The following is a 24126-nucleotide window of genomic DNA, read 5'->3' on the forward strand; positions in this document are numbered from 1 at the left end:
CAACTACCTGTTATAAGACCATGATTTTTTTAATATATTTTCGAAAAAAAATTTGCAAGCACAAGTTTAAAAAATCGATTAGCTATCAGTTATTGAAAACATTAAGGTTAAGCCTTTGACTTAGTTGAATTCTTGCACATATTTTGAAGCGCCTACTCTACCTCTGCACTGTTAATATGCAACAACGAAAGAATAAACAAAAAATTTGAGAACAAAGCCACGAATGTATTTCCAATGAAAGCCACGTTCAATGTTGCGCATTTTAAAATGGTAAACCTCAAAGGAGCCACGCAAATTTTTTTCCATAAGTAGGCTTCCTCCGCAATTGCAACTAACGACTTATCACCACCATCTATAGCAATTCTGTTAAGGGAACGCGATTCGCACGCCGCCAATAGCGTCCCGTTGCAATTATCCATAAGCGACAATGTTATTAACGTTAACAAGATACTGAAAACGGGGACAGTGTGTTTAGTCGCCACGAAAATGTACCATAAACTATCACGTATTTCTTCCCCAGACTGAACCGTTTGAGAGATGAGAGATATGAAACAATATGGCGAAATTGAAAAAGAAATTAGCTGCCCATTTCAAAAAGTAAATTACGATTTTAGGTTTCAACGTTTCGTCTAGGGCTTGTACAATTGTACAAATTTCAGTGTGGGCATTTGCCAATTGTCGAATATTGTAATTATTAGGGACACGTTTAGCTAAGGTGTTTGCAACATTTATAACCGAGTCAATTGTTAATATTATCATTGCTTGAATGACGTATCCTACCAGAATTCCGAACTGAGTTGATGTGAACTGGAATATTTTCAATGCGTAAGCTACTTCTTTGTGACTATGCAAGAATTTTGAGTTGAAGAGATGCAGGTAGACGTAATGTTCAATGCTAATCTTCGAAGCTTCGCTAACCGAATACAGAAATTGGTACGTGAACGATGCAAGGATTACAAACAGGAGACAGTTCAGTATCCACGAGTTTTTATCAGTCCCCATGATATTAGAACATTGCTTCAAATAATTCTTGCTTAATTTACTAAACATTAGTGTATTAGTAATTAGTGTTGATGGAAAACAGTCGACGTAAGTGTTAGTGTGCGGTAAGAAATTGTCCCTTTTCTCTGGATAAATTTGTCTGTAGATTAGAAGGCTCATTTCCAGGGCGCAAAGTCCGTTTACCGTTGCAACTGTTATCCAAAACCCAAGATGGCAATTGTTGTTACGAAAGAATCCCAATAACCGTAGAAACTTGAATATAACGTTTAGAAGTACCCTTCGGTTGCTATAATTTAGTATTTGGTCTTTTGAGTTATTTTCAATGGCGTTAAAAGAGAACGTTTCCTAACCTTAGATTGAATCACACGAACGAAATATGTTTTGTCTACTTTTCTGATATCGAATTTTCTTCACAAAGTTTTCTTAGAAACACTTAAAGCATTACTAAATAAAGGTAAGTCTATTATTTTTCATCAACTATATTTACATTAAGTTAACTTTTACTGAAACCCCGACGTAATGGGTTTTAAACGTTAAATAATACGAAGCTAACTATAGTAGAATTCAATCTCAGAAAGGATAAATATTCTCGTAGAAAACCGATTCTTTCCAGTGTTAAATTTTCGCATGTCCAACTCTTCTAATGTTGCTTAGCAAAATTATTGATCAGATTCTCCGGGTTTAACTCGCCGCTAAAGAATAAGTACAGTACTCCATTTAACTTCCGTTATTGCGCCAAGCTTGATGATTTCTTTAAATTGACCCAATCTACTGCAGTTTTAGAAAGCAGATTAAGAAAGCGCAGGTCACGGGATGCGTACAGACGCGTTACCCAATGTCCGTTTGGGGTAATTGCGCGTTATAACTGAAGAAATACTCGATTAAAAAATTGTAATGAAAGACAAGTACGAAAGTTTCTTATATTTCTGTTAATATTTTGCTTATAGGACTCCTAATTAAGGTTGGTTTTTGATTTATGCTTATTGAATTAAACTCGGAAACTTTCTAATATTCATGTGCTACCAATCAAAACAAAAGCTTCGATTGTGGCCAATTATCATAAACTAGCTTAAACCCATGTTTTTAAAATACTTACAGCTTACCAGGAATAAAAGGAATGCGAAATATGACACTTGTGCTTTAATTATGTTTGAGTTTAGAAAGTCTTGTTTCAAATCAAACTCCACCGTCTATCTCATCCTGTTACAATTTACTCTCACCAAGTCTTTACTTGTCCATGATAGGATGGCATTGAACGAAATTGAATTTGTGGGAAACGATCGATATTTCAAATACAGGTAGAACTCGAATTTTCAAATCCTTCATTTTTTCGTTGATTTGAAAACTATTTTATTATTAAAGGTACTCAAATGAGACAACTATTAATTGTTCGATACTTGAGTATTTTGGGGTGAGTTTATTTAGATATCAGAGGTGAGAATAAAGAATGCTTTCTAGATGACAATTACACTTTCATTTCTTGTCAGGACTGGACGTCTTATGCACAGTTCCAGTTCATGGCTGAATATTTAAAACGATTGCTCAATATAAAGTAAATTTAATAATCGGATTTTGAGTGCACTATAATTTGAACAAAACCCTGGCTGTCTTCTTCGGGCAAATGGGTATGCGAAAAATTAATAAACTCGATTTCTAAGTCGATCATAATCGTACTGATGATTATTTGGGATTTTCACCTCTCCGAGTGACGTATGTCCCGGAATGGTTCTGTTTCGACCGTGTCTGTCATTGTTTTTTGTCTGTTGCTACACCGTCTCTACCCTAATTGAGAGACACAACCGAAACTTTGAATTTTCATTTATCCTAAATCGACTTATCTACTCAGTTTTTGTCGTTTCGTTGCAACGATGTCATTACTCGTAGCAGAAGTAAAATAAGGTACTAGAAGTAAAGTGCTCTAGCAATGGTAATAGATCCTGGTACTAGTGAACAAATTTGAGGACTTTATGCCGCTGCCATCGCGCCTACACAATATAGAGAGAAAAAAATTGGTTGAGTTCCAAAAACATTTCCTACCACCTTCCCCTCAACCTAAAGCGGCGGAACACAGACGCGGGTGCTTGAATCTAGTTCGGCCGTCTACCGCCGCGAGCGTCTCACGTTTTGGAGGGAAAAATCATAAACCGCTACCAGAGGGCCAACCGTTGGTGCGTTATCAAGAATATTCACTTTCGCCAAGTGCAGAATTTGGTTACCTCAATACTTCTAGTCCCTTATCTTACTTCTGCTCGTAGCAATTAACTTTTGATGCCAAAACGTATCTGCTACTTAAGTCGAAATCAACTATTCGCACACCCCCGCCAAATGCATTGTTTGGTAACTGAAGTTCATGACAATGTTTTCCCGAGTTCACTATACGCAACTATCAGAAACAAATCTCTGATTACAGACTGCTATAAATCATTGCTATCATTATATTGTAAATTAAATTCTGTCGATGACTTTTAGACTGGAAGAAAATATTTATAATGACGGTCATAATGTATACAATAAGTCAAATTTGTTCAAAGTATGCGATTTTACGGCTAATATTGAAAAACTCTGAACCTATTAAAAAGTAATTAACCCTTACGCCGTTTTTAGAAATCTCATGTTATGGCGTGGAACGAGCCAAGTTCTTTTTTCCGTACTCGATTGGACCATTTCACTCCGTCTCCGCCCGTTGGGATAAACAAGCTGATTATCGTGTCCAGCCCCCAAGAGACAGTCACGTCCAATTCTTGGTCCTTCTTAAATATGGACTTCGAAGTAAATTTTTCTCAATAACAATCTACCTGATATATACAGAATTCATTGAGTTTTTCCTCTTGATTAATTCAGGTGGTGATTTTAATCTTTTTAACCTTGATCCTTCTGTCACTTTTACTGGTCATTCACTCCATCGTAACTAATAAATACAAATCAGTGCCCACTAAGAAAGTCGTCAAGAAAATGGCCGAAGAAACCCTGGAAATCCCTTACAAAAATCTTCTTAAGAGTTCTAAAGGAATTTCTTTGGAACCCTACGGAGCCCTTGGGATAATTTTCTAAAGAAACTATTTCCAAAGACTTCCTTGGAATTTCCTAAAGAATTCTTGAGACAAATTTCGAAAGAATGTCTTGGGATTATTTTCTAAAGAAATTCTTTAGGGATTCTAGAGATAAATTTCTTAAGAAGGTCTAGGGATTATTTTCTAAAGAAATTCATTAGAAATTCTAAAGATAAATTTCCAAAGAATGTCGTGGGATTATTTTCTAAAGAAATTCTTTAGGAATTCTAGAGATAAATTTCCAAAGAATGTCTTCGGACTATTTTCTAAAGAAATTCTTTAGGCATTCTAGAGATAAATTTCCAAAGAACTTCTTGGGATTATTTTCCAATGAAATTCTTTAGGAATTCTTGAGATCAATTTCCAAAGAAAGTCTAGGGTTAATTTCCCAAAGAAATTCGTTATGAATTATTGAGATAAATGTCCAATGAAGCTCTAGGGTTTATTTTCCTAAGAAATTCTTTAAGAATTCTAGAGATAAATTTCCAAAGAAGATCTAGGGTTTATTTTCCAATGAAATTCGTTTGGAATTCAAGAGATAAATTTCAAAAGAAGGTCTAGGGTTTATTTTCCAACGAAATTAGTTTAGAATTTTAGAGATGAATTTCAAAGGGCCAGATATATTGCAATTATGCTTTACATATAATTATCTAAACAATATTTTTACCCTAATTGTTTAGCTAAAGTTTTCCTAGATAGACATTAACTTGATGGTTAAAAAAATTAAAAACGTTTCACGAAGGCTTGTCCCGTAGCTATAAGACTCAGCAAGCGCTGAAATGGAATGTTATATTTACCTATTGTTTTCTTTTTCTATCTTTTTTTTGCCTTTAATAATCCGTGAGGTGTTTTTGTAAAGGATGAAATAGATTAAAAGTAAAATAAGAGTAATTAAAATCGTTATGTTTAGATTTACAGGGAATCTAAGCTGTCAGTCGGAATTTTTGCTTAATTCTCTTATGGCATGTTTTAGCTTTATTTCGAGCGTAATTAGAGTCCAAAATAAATGTTTTTTAAAAAACATTGTAGAGAAAATTAGGTTAAACGCGTTTCTGATACTCGAAAAACTCTCAGTGAATATACATTATTAAATTTAACAACAACGTCTGTATCTACTGCTTGGCCATTAAAGCCTCCAAAACCCACTTAGTACCCCATACAATTGGACAGGTTTAAAGCTTCCTGCCGTTTACGGATGTTTTTAAGTCGATTAAATGTCTGACTTTATAAGCAATTTCACACTGCATGCGAGAACTTCCCTCGCTGTAAGGGGTGTAGTTCAGCATATAAGAACTACACTCCCTGTATTGGGATATGGTTTTCCATGTGAGAACTATCCTCGTTTCAAGTGACTAAATGAATTAACCCATAATCTTCCCTATATATTTCTCAAGAAAATTCCATAGACATTTCCCACGAAAATTCCAAAGACATTTCCCAAGTAAATTCCAAAGACATTTCCCAAGAAAATTCCAAAGATATTTCCCAAGTAAATTCCAAAGATATTTCCCAAGTAAATTCCAAAGATATTTCCCAAGAAAATTCCAAAGATATTTCCCAAGAAAATTCCAAAGATATTTCCCAAGAAAATTCCAAAGATATTTCCCAAGAAAACTCCAAAGATATTTCCCAAGAAAATTCCAAAGATATTTCCCAAGAAAATTCCAAAGATATTTCCAAAGTAATTTCCAAAGAAAAAGGGGCCAATATTCCCCAATTTTCTAAAGAACGCCTTAAGGATTTCCAAAGAAATTTCCCAAGGAATTTTCTTAAGAGTTCTTAAGAAGATTTTTGTAAGGGAATTGTCTGGGAGCACGCGTCACTCTTGTGCGCCGAACGTAAGCAATTACGTCATCACTAATATTTTAAATGAGTTCACCATCGTTTAGGGGATATAATTAACCCCCTTAAGGTGGTCAAATACACCGCAATCGACGTTCTCTCACGATGTGATCCAAATATCACCATCGAGGATATCGCCAAACACCTGGAATCCCTAGACATTGATACTGATAACATAAGAATATCATCTTATAAACAGGGAGACTTCTGGTCGTCCAATTACATCATTGAATGTAGTAGGAAACTCGATGACATTATCCTCGATAGAGCTAACTGGCCAAGCCCAATGACCATCCGAAGGCACCGGAACTCCAAACCTCAGGTGGACGAAGTCTGACTGGCCAATACTAGCACCCTTACTCACCCAAACCAATATAAAACTCACGGCTATATAAGATCTCAACAGAAAAAGGAACCATCAACAGTTTATCCAAAAGGACTAAAAATCGCCCACCTGAACGTTAGGAGCTTACAGCGTCATATTTCCGACATTACTTATCTACTGAAGAACTTCAATATTGATATCCTGGGATTATCAGAAACATGGCTATCTGACACAGTCCCAGACATAGTAATTACTATCCCCAATTACGTTCTCATTAGAAAGGACCGCACCCATAAAACGGGAGGTGGTGTGTGTATCTATCACAAGGATACACTACCAATTTCGCCTCTCAACATAAAGATGGACGACATGGAAACGTTATGGTGTGGGATCCTTGAGAGAAACTGCAAACCAATGTTTCATAGGTAAGTCATGGATAAAGAATGCGCGTGCGGAAATTTGTTTTCACGCTATAGGATCGGCAACTCCCTATCTCGAACGACAGCTTATTCTGTATATACTCTGTTACAACATTGGTTTTCAGCACGCGCAAAGCTAGGTCTCTATGTAATCTAGCCTTGCGCGTGCTGACAAGAGACAAAAAACCTTAGGATCTTCAGGATTTAAAATCGTTTAAAATATCCTGAAGTTTTTTGTCACTTGTCAGCACGCGCAAGGCTAGATTACATAGAGACCCAGCTTTGCGCGTGCTGACAACCGATGTTGTAACAGAGTATATACAGAATAAGCTGTCGCTCGAGATAGGGAGTTGCCTATCCTGTAGAGTGAAAACAAATTTCCTCACGCGCATTCTTCATCCATGGGTAAGTCGAGATCACCTCTAACTCGGATCATAGCCCACTCGATCAGTTTAACGCGTGATCGAGTGGGCTATGCTCGGATTCACATCTTCCATATAGTTCGCTTGCGAAATGCGAACTCGACTTACTCGAGTCGGAAGTTCGGAACCGATTTCTATTAAAAGATAGATCAGTATGTCAGTACGGATCGTTTGGTAAATCAAAATCAGCATAAACACTTTGGCGGGAATAAAACCAATGTTAAAACTGGTCCGGAAATTATGCGTATTTCTCTTCAAGATCTAACTGAGAAGTTCATGACGAAATAAAGTAAACCGCAAGCGATTTCAGACAGGGCTCTACATAAGGATATTTTTTTTAGTAGTCAGCCTGACTAGTGAGCCCCCCTATCCCAATTTTTTTTAGTAGTCACTGACTAAAGAGACGCGTGGTTTACGAATATTTGGGACATTTTTTTTACTAGTCAAGTTGACTAGTGAACCCCCAGATTTCGATTTATTTTAGTAGTCAAGGCATTTTTTTAGTAGTCAAATGCCTCGACTAGTGCCTTATGTCATGAACGCTGAATCTCTAAAGGGACTGGTAAACGGAATAGATTTTTCTCTAAAGCACGTTTGCTTTGTAAAAAAATAAATTAAAAGAAAAACGGGTACGGCCAAGGTCGTTTAAATTTTTTTCAATAGGTTTTTGAAGAAGCACAAAAGACCGAATGGCCTTGAGTGTTCCCAAATTGACAGCCCCCATTCCTTCCCCCAATGCTATGCTAGAGAGGTATCGGTTTGTACAGTGGAAGGCGGGCGTTTTCCGGTCCCTTTAGAGATCCAGCGTTCATGCTTATATAGAGCCTGATTTCAGATTCAAATAGTGTGTTACCACGAACTTTATAGTGACGTCACATGGTCTTATCTCTTACCTTATTTTCAGGCGACCATATTGGCAGTCGCGAGAAGTCGTCAGCTTGGGCAATACAAATTCGGGATCCAATATTGACGTCACAGTTTTTCCCCCCTAGCTTCGTGGTAGCAGTAGCACTCTATAGCAGACTGCAATGGAACTGCTGTAAGATTTCCTATGTCCAGCTCTTTGTTACTTTCGTTGCTATGGAAACATAACAAACAGAAATGTTTGTAGCAGACCGAAGAAGACATAGAAGTGGCTAAGCAGACAGCTTCTACCAAGGCTTTTCAAAACAGGCTAATTGATTGAAACGTTGAGACAATAATCAAAAGATAAGATATAATAAAATTGACTAAGTTCATTTAGATGATGATGTGACTACTCCGTTTTTGGTATGTTTATAATGCTAGAAGAGCATTTCACGAGCAATATCCGGGGAAGCACCCTAGTTACTTCGACGATTCGTAGTGCCACATTGTGTCCGAGCCTGGGTTAAGTCAACTTGGATTTTTCAACTCGAATTTCAAAATTGTAAAGTGGAACCCTGTGGTTGTGTGTTACATGGATTCCATGGTGTTCGTATTTTTTAATAACCTCTATTATTATTGGTACACATGGTAAATAACAAATTTGTGAAAAGAAGACAATGACTACCTAAAAATAAATAACAATAACACATGCAATATAGATTAATGGCACCCCATGTTATTTCCCCATAGAGCTTAATACAGTCGAAGGCAGACGGCTGCCATTACCCTATAAGTTTGCACTTCCGCTGTTCACATGGCGCCTATTGATTGGAACGAAATTGACAAATGCAATCTTCAGGATATAAATGACGATTTAGCCGAAAGTTTCTACAAAAAAATAATTAATGTAAGTACCCTAATTAGAATATAAATTTGCCATTGGTTTTAATTAACCTATATTATTAAAGTTTAAGCCATCAAACGAAGATGATCCCAAAAGACTGCATAAGCTCTTTCTGGTGTCAAAAGCAGTTTTGCAGGTATAAGTTCTTTAAGAAAACAAACTTTAATTAGAGTTAAGATAAAATAAATAAATCACATCGTGTTCAAGCTGAAAGGGTTGCAAGCGGAGGTTGCGATGGAAGAATTGGAGCAAATGGCCAAGAATCAAGGAAGACTGAGCGCTCGTCATGAAAAGGAGCTTTTAGCCGAGATTGAAGATCTGAAGGATGAGTTGGAGAATGTCAAGGTATAGAGCTATTTCAGAGGGGGTAATGGCTACGTCACCAATGCTATTTGCCCATAGAGAAAACCCTCATAAAATGGCCGCCCTACACTCAAAGGCAGGCCCAATTTTTGTAGCAGACGAAATTTTCCCCCCACTGAAATAGCTCTATTGAGTTGTCTGTGTTGTTGTGTTGTCTTGTGGAAAATTATTTTCAGTTGGTATTTGTATCATGTAGGTAGAGTTTTGTACTTCGTAAAAATCTAGTTCAGGTTTGGGATTGATTATGCGGCTTATGCCCCAAAAGCTTGGGTTGCAAATGGTTTGGAATATTTACACTTGTCACAAGAGAAAGGCAAAGGATTATGTCACAAGCAGTGACCCTTTGATTCTTCATTAAGAGCTTAAGCGGAGCCTCCGAGATGAACTAGGCCCATGCGTGTCGCGAAGCTAGAATATTTTTTTAACCAATTTAGTTCGCCGTGGTTTTACGCTTGGGGGCGCTTATATTACCGTAAAATAAACAAAGTTCAACCCCGTGACCCTGTCGACTGCTTTGGGCCAAGGTCGCGGATTGTAAGTATACGTTTTTATAACTCTTACTGAATTATTTTAATTGAAATAATTTATTTTGTTGTCATCAATACAATCTAACCGAAAGATTCAATAAAAAGTGAATAGCACCAAAAACATTTACGTTAATTTTAGGATGAAACTTTTCTCTATCATAAAAATTTTATGATTGACCCCTAAAATATCAAGGATAATTTAAGGAAGACCCCTGTCACAACGGTCAATTATGCGCCATCTCGTACACATATATGGTGAAAATATTTTCCTTAACAAACTGGATATTTCCCCACATAAAATTTGACATGCATGGGCCTAGATCATTTCGGAGGCTCCGGTTTAAGACCAGTTGTGACCCTATTATTAATTACTTTAATATTAATCCCAATGTAAAATTCCTTTTAAACAAAGGGATAATGATCCCTTACGAAAATAAATCGGTCTAAACATGGTCTATTCTTGCACTTTAAACGCTAAAAGAAGTCTTATTTTGTTCTTGATTCGTCTAAGTTAAAAATAGGGATGATCGAAGGTTTATTTTAGGCTATTATAAGACCAATATTTAGGTTTAGTTTTAAGATGGTCTAACTTAAGATCCATTTTAGGCTTATGATACGTCTTTGCACGGTCTTAGCCAAGAGCAATTCTGGATTCCCTAAATTACAGACCAACATAAAGGTCCTACTTTTTCCTTTTTCCAAGAGGTTCTTTAGTCCAGTCTAACATTAAGATGCTTAAGACGTCTTAAAGACGCCCATGTTCAGGGTTAAAGATGACATCTAAAATCGGTTGCCCTTGTAGACCAACTTAGAGGTCTTAATTCTTCCTCTTTCCAAGATGTTCTTCAGTCCGGTCTAACATTAAGATGTTTAGACGTTTTAAAGACGCCTATGTTCAGTGTTAAAGATGACATCTAAAATCGGTTGCCCTTATAGACCAACTTAGAGGTCTTCGTTCTTCCTCTTTCTAAGAGGTTCTTCAGTCCGGTCTAACATTAAGATGTTTAGACGTCTTAAAGTCGCCTATGTTCAGGATTAAAGATGACATCTTAAAACGGTTGCCCTTGTAGACCAACATAGAGGTCCTACTTTTTCCTCTTTCGAAGAGGTTCTTCAGTCCGGTCTAACATTAAGATGTTTAAAGAAGTCTTAAAGACGCCTATTTTCATTGTTAAGGATGACATCTAAATTCTGTTGCTCTTGTAGACCAACATAGAGGTCCTACTTTTTTCCTCTTTTGAAGAGTTTCTTCAGTCCGGTCTAAGATAAGATGTTTAAGACGTCTTAAGGACGCCTATTTTCATGGTTAAGGATGACATCTAAATTCTGTTGCTCTTGTAGACCAACATAGAGGTCCTACTTTTTCCTCTTTCGAAGAGGTTCTTCAGTCCGGTCTAAGATAAGATGTTTAAAGAAGTCTTAAAGACGCCTATTTTCATTGTTAAGGATGACATCTAAATTCTGTTGCTCTTGTAGACCAACATAGAGGTCCTACTTTTTCCTCTTTCGAAGAGGTTCTTCAGTCCGGTCTAACATTAAGATGTTTAAAGAAGTCTTAAGGACGCCTATTTTCATGGTTAAGGATGACATCTAAATTCTGTTGCTCTTGTAGACCAACATAGAGGTCCTACTTTTTTCCTCTTTCGAAGAGTTTCTTCAGTCCGGTCCAAGATAAGATGTTTAAGACGTCTTAAGGACGCCTATTTTCATGGTTAAGGATGACATCTAAAAACGGTTGCCCTTGTAGACCAACTTAGAGGTCTTCATTCTTCCTCTTTCCAAGAGGTTCTTTAGTCCAGTCTAACATTAAGATATTTAAGACGTCTTAAAGACGCCTATGTTCAGGGTTAAAGAAGACACCCAAAATCTGTTGCCCTTGTAGACCAACTTAGAGGTTTTAATTCTACCTCTTTCCAAGAGGTACGTTTTTCAGTCCGGTCTAATATTAAGATGTTTAAGCAGTCTTATAGACGCTTATGCTCAGGGTTAAGGATAACGTCGTAAGCTGCAAGTCCTTATAGACGCAGAAAATCATGATCTACATTTTCAGACGTCTATGTTTATTCATGATCTTGTCATATTCCAACACGTTAACAATGTCATTTAGAAAAATATCATCCCAAACCCAAACAGAAGTCTGATGCGAATTAATATTATTGACAGAAATTATTTCTGCGCCATCATTTCTAGTGTAAACAACCATTTTTATGGGATGTCGATTTAAGAAGGCTAGGTCTCCGTTGTAAAGCAATCATCAACTATCAGTTTCTTAACAATAGCAAAATATTCTGGGGTTCGGTTGAAGGGGGGGGGGGTTCGTGTTTAAGAAAGAAATAATTTATCCTTAATCTAAGCCACCGTCGCTATTTTGGTATGCAATGAAACAGTTATGTCTTTTCATTCTTAGCAGCGTTAAACTCGTATAAGTTTTCCGTTCGAACAGTTTAAAAGGTCTAAAATAAGTACCTTTAAAAGGGCAGACTGTAGGTCTAGAAATTAAAGCTTGAGACTTTTTGCTTAAGTTCCAAAAATAAGAGGTTTTTAGCCTAGAAACAGCCAGGTTGTGTAAGAAAAAGGCGGGAAATGAACATGCAGACTGTAGATAGGTCAAAGGAAAAAACATGAAAGCGTGAGGTCTAAAAATAAGATGTTTCTAGCCTAGAAACAGCCTGACGCATGCGTGGAAGTATAATAAAAAGGCGGGAAATGAACATGCATACTGTAGAAGGTTAAAGGAAAAAACATGAAAGCGTGAGAAGGTCTAAAAATAAGAGGTTTCTAGCCTAGAAACAGCCTGACGCATGCGTGGAAGTATAATAAAAAGGCGGGAAATGAATGTTCGAGCATCGAGCCACAGTCGGGTGAGAGCCTGCCGGTTATGTACATAACGGTTTTTTCGCGCTTCCATATTCCCGTTTTTAAAAGATCTGTCATGTATCATCGGATTAATTTTCATACTAAACCTGCATCGTTTGACTAAATTGTACCAAGTAAATATGGTATGCTGTTTTAATAGTAAGCAGGGAAAAGTATACTTAATATTCTATTCGTGGCATGTAAATATTTATAGATTTTACCAACGACGCCTGAAATATCTGAAATGGCCAACTTAATTGAGATTATAAACAACGAAAAATAGTAAATCTAAAAAAAAAAGATTTATTCTTCTATGGTGATCTAAGTTTTAAATGATAGTGAAATAATTCCGATTATTGTAGCCATGCAGCAGAGCAGATGATTCAAATGAAGAATCTATTGGGAAAGGCAAGTCCGTCGCCGTTGAGCAACAAAGTGGGAGTGACATTGAAGACATTATCATTTAAATAAAAATACCTAAAATAAAATGCTTAAACTTATTGTGATGATTGAAAAAATATTATGTACGTTTATTGCGTGACTCAGCCCGAATTTCTCCTAAACATCGGACGACTTGAATTTATCCTCTAATCAGACGTCTCGAGAGCATCTTCCATTCAGAATTCTGGAGAGCATCTTCCAATCAGGCTTCTCGAGAGCATCTTCCATTCAGGCTTCTCGAGAGCATCTTCCATTCAGGCTTCTCGAGAGCATCTTCCATTCAGGCTTCTCGAGAACATCTTCCATTCAGGCTTCTCGAGAACATCTTCCATTCAGGCTTCTAGAGAACATCTTCCATTCAGTCTTCTCAAGAACATCGTCCATTCAGACTTCTCGAGAACATCTTCCATTCAGACTTCTCGAGAACATCTTCCATTCAGACTTCTCGAGAACATCTTCCATTCAGACTTCTCGAGAACATCTTCCATTCAGACTTCTCGAGAACATCTTCCATTCAGACTTCTCGAGAACATCTTCCATTCAGACTTCTCGAGAACATCTTCCATTCAGACTTCTCGAGAACATCTTCCATTCAGACTTCTACAGAGCATCTTCCATTCAGACTTCTACAGAGCATCTTCCATTCAGACTTCTACAGAGCATCTTCCATTCAGGCTTCTCGAGAGCATCTTCCATTCAGGCTTCTCGAGAGCATCTTCCATTCAGGCTTCTCGAGAACATCTTCCATTCAGGCTTCTCGAGAACATCTTCCATTCAGGCTTCTCGAGAACATCTTCCATTCAGGCTTCTCGAGAACATCTTCCATTCAGTCTTCTCGAGAACATCTTCCATTCAGACTTCTCGAGAACATCTTCCATTCAGACTTCTCGAGAACATCTTCCATTCAGACTTCTCGAGAACATCTTCCATTCAGACTTCTACAGAGCATCTTCCATTCAGACTTCTACAGAGCATCTTCCATTCAGACTTCTACAGAGCATCTTCCATTCAGGCTTCTCGAGAACATCTTCCATTCAGGCTTCTCGAGAACATCTTCCATTCAGGCTTCTCGAGAACATCTTCCATTCAGGCTTCTCGAGAACATCTTCCATTCAGGCTTCTCGAGAACATCTTCCATTCAGTCTTCTCGAGAACATCTTCCATTCAGACTTCTCGAGAACATCTTCCATTCAGACTTCTCGAGAACATCTTCCATTCAGACTTCTCGAGAACATCTTCCATTCAGACTTCTCGAGAACATCTTCCATTCAGACTTCTCGAGAACATCTTCCATTCAGACTTCTACAGAGCATCTTCCATTCAGACTTCTACAGAGCATCTTCCATTCAGACTTCTACAGAGCATCTTCCATTCAGACTTCTCGAGAACATCTTCTATTCAGACTTCTCGAGAACATCTTCTATTCAGACTTCTACAGAGCATCTTCTATTCAGACTTCTACAGAGCATCATCTATTCAGACTTCTACAGAGCATCTAATATTCAGACTTCTATAGAGCATTTTCCAATCAGACCTCTCAGGGACATCTTCTAACCATACTTTTAACAGACGTTGTATAGGGCTATTCTAAACAGAGGTCTGTAGACCATCTTAAAATCAGACTAAAAATGGTTTCGCGCAGGTGCAAATTATTAAGAGGTTTAAGACCTCTTCTAGACGTCTAGAATACTTCTAAAAGACCTCAAATAGAAGTATTCTAGATGTCTAGAAGAGGTCTTAAACCTCTTAACAACGTGAAAAAAGCAATTGGTCTAAACTGCTCCTAAATGAAGACCCATTATTTTCGTAAGGGGAAGTAGAAAAACAAGTTCATTTTAATTGATTAAAGGAAAAGTAGCATAACATTATACCTTTAAAGAATGGTCTTTTCTAAGTATAAAAGGAAAAATTTTATAAAAAATAAATGATCTCTTTGATACAAAATAATTAGGATTTAAATAGTCTTAAAAATAATCAAGGACTACTGCGCCATCTGCTATTGGTTTAGTGGCGTCTGCTAGCCAGAACCTCTTAACCATACCTTACGATTAGGTCTCTGAGCCTGTAGCAGATGCGCTACTGAGCCTTCACAATCACACTTAGCTAAGCTTATGTCCGGCTCCCTTTGATCTCTAATCTCAAGTTTTTTATATTAAGACTTTTTAACCCCAAAATAGATTAGTTGAACACTAGGTGGCGTCTCATATTGTACCTTTGGTGAGCGCCCCTATATTGAGCCAGGCCTATTGCTAGGGCTATATAAGTCCGGTCAGCTGTGCTTTAGAGTCAGAGTACAGTTTCATCTTGGTGCAGTCTGTTAAGCAGTCTGTCTCATTAGTCATCCTGATAGTATCCTGATAGAGTGGCAGTTTATCCAGGATAGTTGTTGGTGTTAGTAGAGAGTTAGTTAGCTAGTACGGTAGGCCTTAGGCCGTATTCACCATCTAAGCTAAGACCTGTTTAGATGTAGGGTAGATTGACCTTCTACGAGGCAATCCAGTGATTCAGTCCGTATGACTAGTTTAAGGGCGTTAACTCTCTCTGTTCGTGCCATCACTTCAGTAGGCCTAAGATGGAACTCAACTGGCTCTACTTTAACCCTAGAAAGTGTTGCTTATATAGCTATCTCCTAAAGGCACACCCCTAGTCTGGCGCTCTCACTACCCATCCTATCACATGGGTAAATAGCCAGTTAGCCACTATCACTTATTTTGTTATTCATTTATTTAATTATATTCTGTAACAAGTACTAACCCAAGAACCTAATAAAAGAGTTCAAACATAGTATTATTGGTGTTGAGCTCATTATTTCACTCTGTAACCTCGCTTTTACAGCAAATCGGTTACAAGCCTGTTAGAATTCAGCCAATCCCGTAGGAGTAAGTGGTTCAGTTTAGCAGACTCCAAACAACCAATGGGAGTAACGGGATTGGTTGAATTCTCACCAGCTGAGAGAGGTAAGGGGGTTCGATTTAGCAGACGCCACTAAACCAATGGCGGATGGCGAGGCAGTAGTCCTCGTTTATAAGCCTATTTAAATGCTAATTATTTTGTAATAAGAGATAATTTATACGTCGTTTACCAGGCAAATTCCAAGGGGGCTGCCATTGCGTCTTAGTAGTTTTTGATACCGCCATCTAGCGTCGAAGTAAAGCGTAAAATTCGGTATTTTTGTCTCTTTAAACGTCGGTGCTTAAAGCCATCTAGCGTTCAAAAGCAGGAAGTTCAAAACCATCGTCTGAAATCCTTTGGCGCGGTGAATCCGGTGATTTGAACATATTTTTTAATTCTCATTGGTGATTAGTATGTTTTGAAAAATAAAAGTGGCAAGTTGGGGTAGAACATGTTCCGTTCTTGGCTGTAAAAGTAGTGATAGGGATTTAAGGGAGTGGAGATCGCGCGTTTGCAAACTTCATTCGGGACCTGACAAAGGGTTAACTCTGTGTCATAAAGATTGTTGTTGTCCGCGGCCATTTTTAAAATACGGAATAAAATCAAAGTACAGAATTCGCTCACTAGATGGCGCTTGTCAAAAACTACTAACATTTAAAAAGTGGGAGGTAACCTCGTACATCAAGTATTTTTGATGATATTCTTCCTTTGATATTTAGAAAAAAGCCGTTCTTTGAGGGATAATAATGTTATATTATCTGAACTTTTCTTTTCAGTCTAGAAATTATGACTCATGTTCATCATGAAATAAAACTTATTTAATTACTCTTATATTTAGGGTTCGAGAAAAGGCAGTGATACGTCGCTTCTGAAACATAATCTTCGAAACGAGGAACTCGAACAGGAAAACTTGACTTTGAGTAAAGAAATTGAATCGAAGAAGACTGAAATCAGGAGAACCAAACGAGAGTTTGAGAAAGTGTGAACAGTTCACCAGTTACAACAGGGCTGCCACGGGTCAGGGAAAACCTGGAAAAGTCAGGGAATTTTAAAATGGGCCGAAAAGGTCAGGGAAAAGTCAGGGAATTTTATTTTAGTGGCTAAAATTTCTGGGGATAAGTCTCTATTGAAAGAGTAATGAAAGTTTATCCTCATCCTCTCTTAACACAGAAAACTCTAGAACAATCCTTAAAAATGTCTCGAATTGTTTCTATAAAGTAAATGCTCTCTAAAAAATCTCTTAGACTGTTATTTATAGTTGAAATGTTTCTTATTCATTTTGGGGCGAAAAATACATTGGAAAACTTAATGTAGAGAGTTTAATTATAAACACTTAAAACGTGCTGTAAACATTCACACTTTCGGCCTAAAAAGGTCAGCGAAAACCTGGAAAAGTCAGGGAATTTGGTTCTGAAAATTCCGTGGCAACCCTGTAAAATCTTCTCGGTTGATTTCAGACTTCAGAGAAAGCTTGGATTGTTAATTTTTTTTTTCTAATTGTACTTAGGCTCTTAAAATGGTTGAGAAGCACGAAGAGGAGCAGAGTATCTTGCGTGACGAGCAAGGGCGTGCCAACTACGGGGGCAGCGGGGGCGATAGCCCCCGCTCAAATGTTCAACTCTATGGGACTTTAACATTAGGCAGCCATTTTGCCCCCGCTCCAGTGGAAAATTTTGGCTCATGTTGGCACTCCCCTGGTGACGAGATCGAGAAGTTGCAAGAACAACTGGAAGAAAGCAAAGAGATGATGAAGAATGTTGAAGTATCGAAAGAAGAAAGCTGCAAAATGAAAGAGAAAGAGCTCTTGGCAAAGATTAAAGTTAAAAACGCAGAAATTCATCAACTTCTAAATGATATAAAGGTATATTTTTGGTATCTGTCTATAATTTTTTTGTTTTGAATTTTGTTTTGGAGTTCCCCTTTGTCAGAAGTAGGATAAGGGACTAGAAGTATCGAGGTAACCAAATTCTTCACTCGGCGAAAGTGAATATTCTTGATAACACACCAACGGTTGGCCCTCTGGTAGCTGTTTCTGAATTGTCCCTCCAAAACGTGAGACGCTCGTGGCGGTAGACAGCCGAACTAGATTCAAGCACCCGCGTCCGTGTTCCGCGGCTTTAGGTTGAGGGGAAGGGGATAGGAAATGTTTTTGGAACTTGACCAATTTTTTTCTCTCTAGTGTAGGCGCGATGGAAGCGGCATAAAATCCTCAAATTTGTTCACTAGTGCCAGGTTCTATTACCAATACTAGAGCTCTTTGCTTCTAGTCCCTTATCCTACTTCTGCCTTTATTCGTATCAATCCTCATGCAAGGCCACTTGATATCATTCATTTCCGACGTCAACATTTTTTTTACCAAATGGAGTCATTTGTTTTGAATAATATCTATTTTAAAATCTGCGGTTTCAATGACGTTTTGGCGATATCTTGAAAAGAACGACACTGTTATAATATTAACCATTGCTAATCGTGAAGTACAGCTCGTTTCCAACAGATTGCGGGAAAGTTTTGACGTGACATGTGGTACTTCCTAGTAGCAACGACCATTAGCTAACTAAAGATCGATTAGCTAACTAAAGATCGATTCCAACAGAGGGCGACTCTGTTTTGACGTGGAACATATCACGCTTTTATATTAACTGCCAGTCGTGAACCACAGGTATTTTCGCAGTGTGCTCTATTAAACAAACGCCAGTAGCAAGTTGAGGATATTTTCCGCCAGAAGGCGACACCGTTATGACGTCGCACGTTGCACGCTTTCACAGCAATCGAAGGACGCGAATTACAAACCTTTATTTTTCCACAAGAAGGCGACACTGGTTTGATGTCCCTCGTGGAGTCGTGGTACAGTGAGGTACACCCTATTGAAAAGCTTCAGACCTTTTCCCCCAGAAGGCGACACTGTTATGACGTTCCACTTTTGACGCTCTAGTAGCAACCGCCTGTCGCTTGCAACAGATATTTTTCATCTGAAGGCGACAATGTTTTGACATCGCGCGCGATAAATTCTATTAACAAGAGCCAGGTGTAAGCTTAATGTCTTTTCCACCAGAAAGCAACAACAATATGGGACCGTGCGCGGCACGTCCTAGTAGTTTATATGGGCCTATGTTTCATCATAAGTTTATAAGATACGTTCCATAAGTATGACACTAACTATATTTGGTAATGCTAGAGACTTACTGAGAGCTAGTTCGAGAATGACGACGCGAGAATTGACTGCATTCGGTTTTACATTACCAAGCCTTTCACAGAGCCTCACCAGGCGTCGCTTTACGAGAATCTATGACGTTTCACCTACGTCACTTCATGAAAAGCTCTCAGTAACCAGTAGCAAACTTATGATTGAATTTCAAACATCTTACAGACTCTGGAAAGTGAGAACTCTGAACTACGATCACAAAAAAGTCAATTACACGAGAAACTAATTGAAGCGGTAGATCAAATGGAGAAAACCACCGATGAGTACATAAAACTGAAAGTTAGTTCCACTTATTAAATCGTCATACGCTAGATTAGTAACGTTCATTTTCGTTCCATTTAATTCATGTACATTTTAGGAAGCTTATGATGAAAGCGAATCTCAATTAAAACTCATAATGGAGCAGAAAATGCTTCTTGCCAGTGAGGTAATTATTTTATTTAATAATTAATTTCATACGAATCAGAGTTAAGTCATTTCAAATCTTAGATTGAAGACTTAAAAGGTCAACTTTCTCAAAAGGGAGAAGTTGATGATGAAATTATGGAGACTGTCAGTCGCAGAGTTGAAGAATGGAAGGTAATTAACTCAATTTATGTAATGTCAGGGATAGATTTAATTTTAGAAGTCTATCCCTGGTAATATTTCATGATGCTACTGGAATAGACGGGAAAATACATATCGGGAATTAGCTGATTCGAGGTAGTTAGTAAAATGGGAAGGGAATGGGATGAATTGGATCATGGATTAACTAACGCTAGGGATTGTTCGTTCCCCTAAAAGATAAAGTATACATGTTCCAAACGCTCCCTAGCCGCAGTTACTATCCCTAACAGGAAGTTATAAGAACATTGGACCAAATTCCACGTGTCCTATGACGTCAAAAATTGAAATCCCGCCTAAAATTGGGCGCCGCCATCTTTAAAATCCGCAAAAACGATTCATTTTGCCAAATTGCCTAGAGATGGCGCTATATCTACATCCGTTTTGGTCCAATAATTTGGGGGAATGAAGAGGGGAATCAAGGAATAATTCGGAACAAGTAGTTGGCGATAGCAATACATGGGAAACCCGGTTAGTGAACAATCCCTAGCGTTAGTTAATCCATGATTGGATGTAAGCGATTTCCGCGACATCTATGGGGTACAGTAGATCGCATACGGCTTCTAGCTTCCTATTGGTTAGTAATTTCACCTGCTCAACTTCTCCTTGTTTAGTCCCGTTGAACGTTACGTCACTTATTTATCCAGTTAATAACTGAGAACACCTCCTACCCATAATGCACGAGAAACAACGCAAATAATTGTTATGGAATTCAAACAATTAGTTTTTTTAGTTGTATAGACCTTTCCGAAAAAAATAAAACCTAAAGGAATCCTGGGATCCAATGGCAGTTTTCCTCAAGTCAATGCCGAGCCTACCAAAATCGCTAGCGCATAATATCGCACCAATAACCTCGCGCTTATCAACTTAATATGCGCGTGACGGGACCTTCAAAGCAAGTTGCCGGGTTCCCCTGAGCCTTTAAACCTTTTCAAAAGGGGGTCTTATTCAAAAAGAATGAAGGTACAATTTTATACCATCAAACACAGATGGACTGAAATGATAAGCTTAAAAACCCCTGTTCCTCCAATGGCATCGTCTGTCGTCGCCCCTAGCGGGAGATTCCCAAAACTTTTCGACTCAGATCATGTAATGGCTATGGTTTGAGTCGAAAAAGTTCCAATATTGGTCGCGGCGTGGCGCTAGAGAGGCGCTACCCCAAAAAAAACCACGCACTGTATCTCCATTCCAGTCCATGGTCTTAGGTAAAATCAATTTTCTTGGATGAGCCATTCTAAAAACCGTATTACTGAAATGGCTTTCATGGAAATAATTTGTCATGAAAGCTAGCCGATTAGCAAATCAGCTGATGTTAAAAAAAATGTTGCTGAGCACAGTTTTGTTCAAGACTGTTAGCACATGGACAAAGCAATGCTGAAGGACGGATGGAAGAGAGAGAAAGTTGTAAAATACTTGTTAGTTCGCCTTCTAGCGGCAGATAGTAGCAAACCAGATAGTGGGGGGCATTTGGGGGAATCAACGTTCTAAAGAGGGAAGCAGCTGACGTCTTACTTTGTCTAGATGGCGCTAGCTTTTTCCGGGATTTGACTCAGTATTTTTCTTAACCCCCCTCCATTTTTGGAGCTGAAAAGGGGGAAGTAAGCTTAACATTGGTTGTTTAGTCGCTTAGTATGGGGCTCTATGGGCTGCCATTGGTCCTTCGGTATTGCTTTATCGATGGTTAGCACATTTAAGCATCCTTATCCTTTATTGTTTTGCAGACTGTACTAATGAACAAAGAAGAAGAAATTTTGAGGCAGCAACAGTTAATTTCGAAACTTCAGTCGGAATTCAATCTTGGTAGTATGAATGTTTCAGAATCACAGGCATTGAAAAAAGTACTTTTTTATTACCACGTATGCATTTAAAATTTATCCTTAACTGCCTCGAAACGTGTAATCATGCAGGTTGTCGAAGATCGTGAGGCGCAGATAGAAGTTTTGAAAGAGCAATTGCAATTGGCTACACGAGATCTGGAAGAAAATAGCAAACTCCTGGAAGAGTTAAGGCTTAACAAGAATGAAGAATCGGCTCCGCTTAGTCCCGGAAGCCGACTCGGCGCCATGATCGAAAGTCAAAATGAAATACGAGAGAAAAATCTGGCATTGGAGAAATTAAGGAATAAACTCAAAGTTGCAGAAGAGGAATGGAAAATGAAGGATCAAGAACTCAGTGATACCTTAGAAAGGATGAGGCTATACGAAATGGTACAGTTTATACACGGTGTTACAAAAAGTGTAAAAGGAAAGAAGTACAGTCAAGAAGTGATTTATATAAGAAGGCATAAAATAGCATAGCGTCCGGTGCTCGCGTGGTAGTCGACAATCCCCTCTTCAATGGGGTGGAAACGGAGGCCGGACTTAATATTTTACCCACCATCTATCTCTTTTACCTTTTCGTTAAGCCTTGGTTTGCTTATTGGAACTCACGAAATCATAAGTATAGTACACTTGATTCGATTTAGAAATAATTATAGAAAGATTTTCACGTAGAGACGCATATTCTAAATCCATCAATGATCAGGGTTCATACAAACCTGGAAATCAGGGAAAACCGGGAAAAATCAGGGAAATAAATAGTTGACAAAAACCTCAGGTAAAATTCAGGGGAATTTCGAATTTTTACTAAAATTCAGGGAAATCAGGGAAATTTGTGTCAAACAGGGGCCGAGTAATTAAGCAAAATGTTCGTGAACATTCCCTCCATAGGATTAACATTACACTATACTTCGGAGGCTCATAACGCTGGTTCTATTAGAGATACGGGGATGTCATTTGAGTATGTTATTGTTCAATTTGTCCCCCATCCAACCATACTAAAATCTTAGGGCTACGACAAACAGGGGCCGAGAAATTAAGCAAAACGTAAACAAACAACCCCCTCTATAGGAATAACATTACACTAAACTCAAAAGCGCATAGATCAGAAAAGTGAAGAACATTAAACCTTTCCAGCCTTTAGCAACGGTATTCGTGTAAAATGAGAAGCAAGGGGGGACACAAATGGGTGGTTGGTGAGCCTCGTTTTCAACTACCAATCGAATCAGAGATATATTAGGTCATCGTTGATGTCACGTGACAAGCGGAAAGTAGTTCGCGATGGTAGCGACTCCTGGCGATAGTGGGGAATACTATTGAGAAATCGGCTGCTTAACTAGGCTTAAAGGTTGTTCTTTAGCGCTCTTTCGGTTCAATCGTCGTGGAATTTTCAAGTTTCGTTAAGTTGAATTTTGATATTGTTTTTCATGCATTCTATTGCACCTTTAAGTTTTCCGTCTTTATCAATCAGGGAAAAGTCATCCTTTTCGTAGCTTTCTAAAATGTTTGCTAAATTCAAATCTGACATTTTGACAAATGTGCCGATTCCCGACTACCTAAATGACTAGATTATATTAAGCCTTGGAATTAAACTATAGCAGACGACATGAAAATAAAGAAATAAGTGAACTATATTTTCGAGCCAACTTACGCATGTACCTTGTGTAAAACTACGCGAAAGTAACTCTCCGCCGCGGCATAAGACAAACTCTTCCCGTCGCTCTGTAAGGGGGACGGAAATCTTGAATCGACTATGGGGGAACTCATTTTTCACGTTGCGGTTTAGGCTTCTTTCTGGTTATCTATGCGCTTTTGCTAAACTTTGGAAGCTCTTAACTCTGGTTCTGCTAGAGATAGGGGGATGTCCTTTGAGTATGTTATAGTCCAATTTGTCCCCCATCCACCCATACTAAAAACGTAGGGCTACGACAAACAGGGGCCGAGTAATTAAGCAAAATGTTCATAAACATACCCTTTACAGCATTAACATTACACTATACTTTGGAGGCTCATAACTCTGGTTCTACTAGAGATACGGGGATGTCCTTTGATTATGTAATAGTCCTATTTGCCCCCCCCTCCTTCGTTAACATTTGCTCCATAGGATACTCCATATACGGGAAAAACCTGGAAATCTCAGGAAAGTTCGGTTTCTGAAAGTTGTATGAACCCTGTTAGGTTCAAAATCTTTAACTAACTTGTTAATGGCAATTAAAAACAACTGTCGTACCGTTTCAGCACCGCGGGTAGCCTCCATTTTCTGTTTTCTTTGCGTGAGGTTTGTTTTTTCCTTAGTCGGAATACGTCAATCGCGTTTGTATGATCTATCCCCACGCGATCCAATAGGAAAGCGCAGAGCAAAGACGGACCTGAAAGGGGTGGGACTTACTTGTCCACTGACGCCGGCGTACAAGTAGAAGCGTGAAATCTAGCGACTTAGGCCTTCTTATATAAATCCCTTCTTGGTACAGTGGGTTCTGTGGGCGATTTTGAGTCAAAAATGTTCTATCCATGACATTTTGGCTTAAGGGCCAACGTTTACAATTCAAAGCATGGCAATTGCATTAAATTAGTATTGTCTTTCATTTTCATACTTAAATTAAAGGGGTTATCGT

General features: G+C 38.3%; 2 protein-coding genes and 1 long non-coding RNA gene across 3 annotated transcripts; all 3 read left to right on the top strand.

The window, feature by feature from the left end:
- The first annotated feature begins 8378 nt into the window (after window positions 1–8378).
- Window positions 8379–17823, top strand: LOC149681520 (uncharacterized). Its single transcript, XM_089834186.1, has 6 exons — window positions 8379–8813; window positions 8875–8946; window positions 9018–9155; window positions 16728–16868; window positions 17397–17750; window positions 17818–17823. Exons 1-6 carry the CDS (start codon window positions 8721–8723, stop codon window positions 17821–17823), a joined length of 804 nt encoding a protein of 267 aa, XP_089690312.1. The 5' UTR covers window positions 8379–8720.
- On the top strand, window positions 10156–12698 carry LOC149681521 (uncharacterized). The gene is made up of 2 exons (XR_016365436.1): window positions 10156–12334; window positions 12457–12698. It is a non-coding gene; the product is annotated as an uncharacterized LOC149681521 (long non-coding RNA).
- Window positions 17824–19584: 1761 nt separating the features above from the next.
- LOC149681522 (centrosomal protein of 290 kDa-like) lies at window positions 19585–21994 on the top strand. Its single transcript, XM_089834231.1, has 3 exons — window positions 19585–19670; window positions 21416–21532; window positions 21602–21994. The coding sequence occupies exons 1-3, from the start codon at window positions 19635–19637 to the stop codon at window positions 21989–21991; spliced, it is 543 nt and encodes a 180-aa protein (XP_089690357.1). The 5' UTR covers window positions 19585–19634; the 3' UTR covers window positions 21992–21994.
- The last annotated feature ends 2132 nt before the right edge of the window (window positions 21995–24126 follow it).

This window comes from Phalangium opilio, unplaced genomic scaffold, assembly GCF_054372755.1.
Source record: "Phalangium opilio isolate 3A_F unplaced genomic scaffold, DU_Popi_V2 ptg000038l_1, whole genome shotgun sequence".
NCBI classification, from domain to species: domain Eukaryota; kingdom Metazoa; phylum Arthropoda; class Arachnida; order Opiliones; family Phalangiidae; genus Phalangium; species Phalangium opilio.

Coding starts and splice junctions, on each gene's coding strand:
- LOC149681520 (XM_089834186.1), top strand. CDS start 8,721: ATGGCGCCTATTGATTGGAACGAAATTGACAAATGCAATCTTCAGGAT. Junction 8,814..8,874: donor TCTACAAAAAAATAATTAAT/GTAAGTACCCTA, acceptor ATATTATTAAAG/TTTAAGCCATCAAACGAAGA. Junction 16,869..17,396: donor CCAAACGAGAGTTTGAGAAA/GTGTGAACAGTT, acceptor AATTGTACTTAG/GCTCTTAAAATGGTTGAGAA.
- LOC149681522 (XM_089834231.1), top strand. CDS start 19,635: ATGGAGACTGTCAGTCGCAGAGTTGAAGAATGGAAG. Junction 19,671..21,415: donor GCAGAGTTGAAGAATGGAAG/GTAATTAACTCA, acceptor ATTGTTTTGCAG/ACTGTACTAATGAACAAAGA. Junction 21,533..21,601: donor AATCACAGGCATTGAAAAAA/GTACTTTTTTAT, acceptor GTAATCATGCAG/GTTGTCGAAGATCGTGAGGC.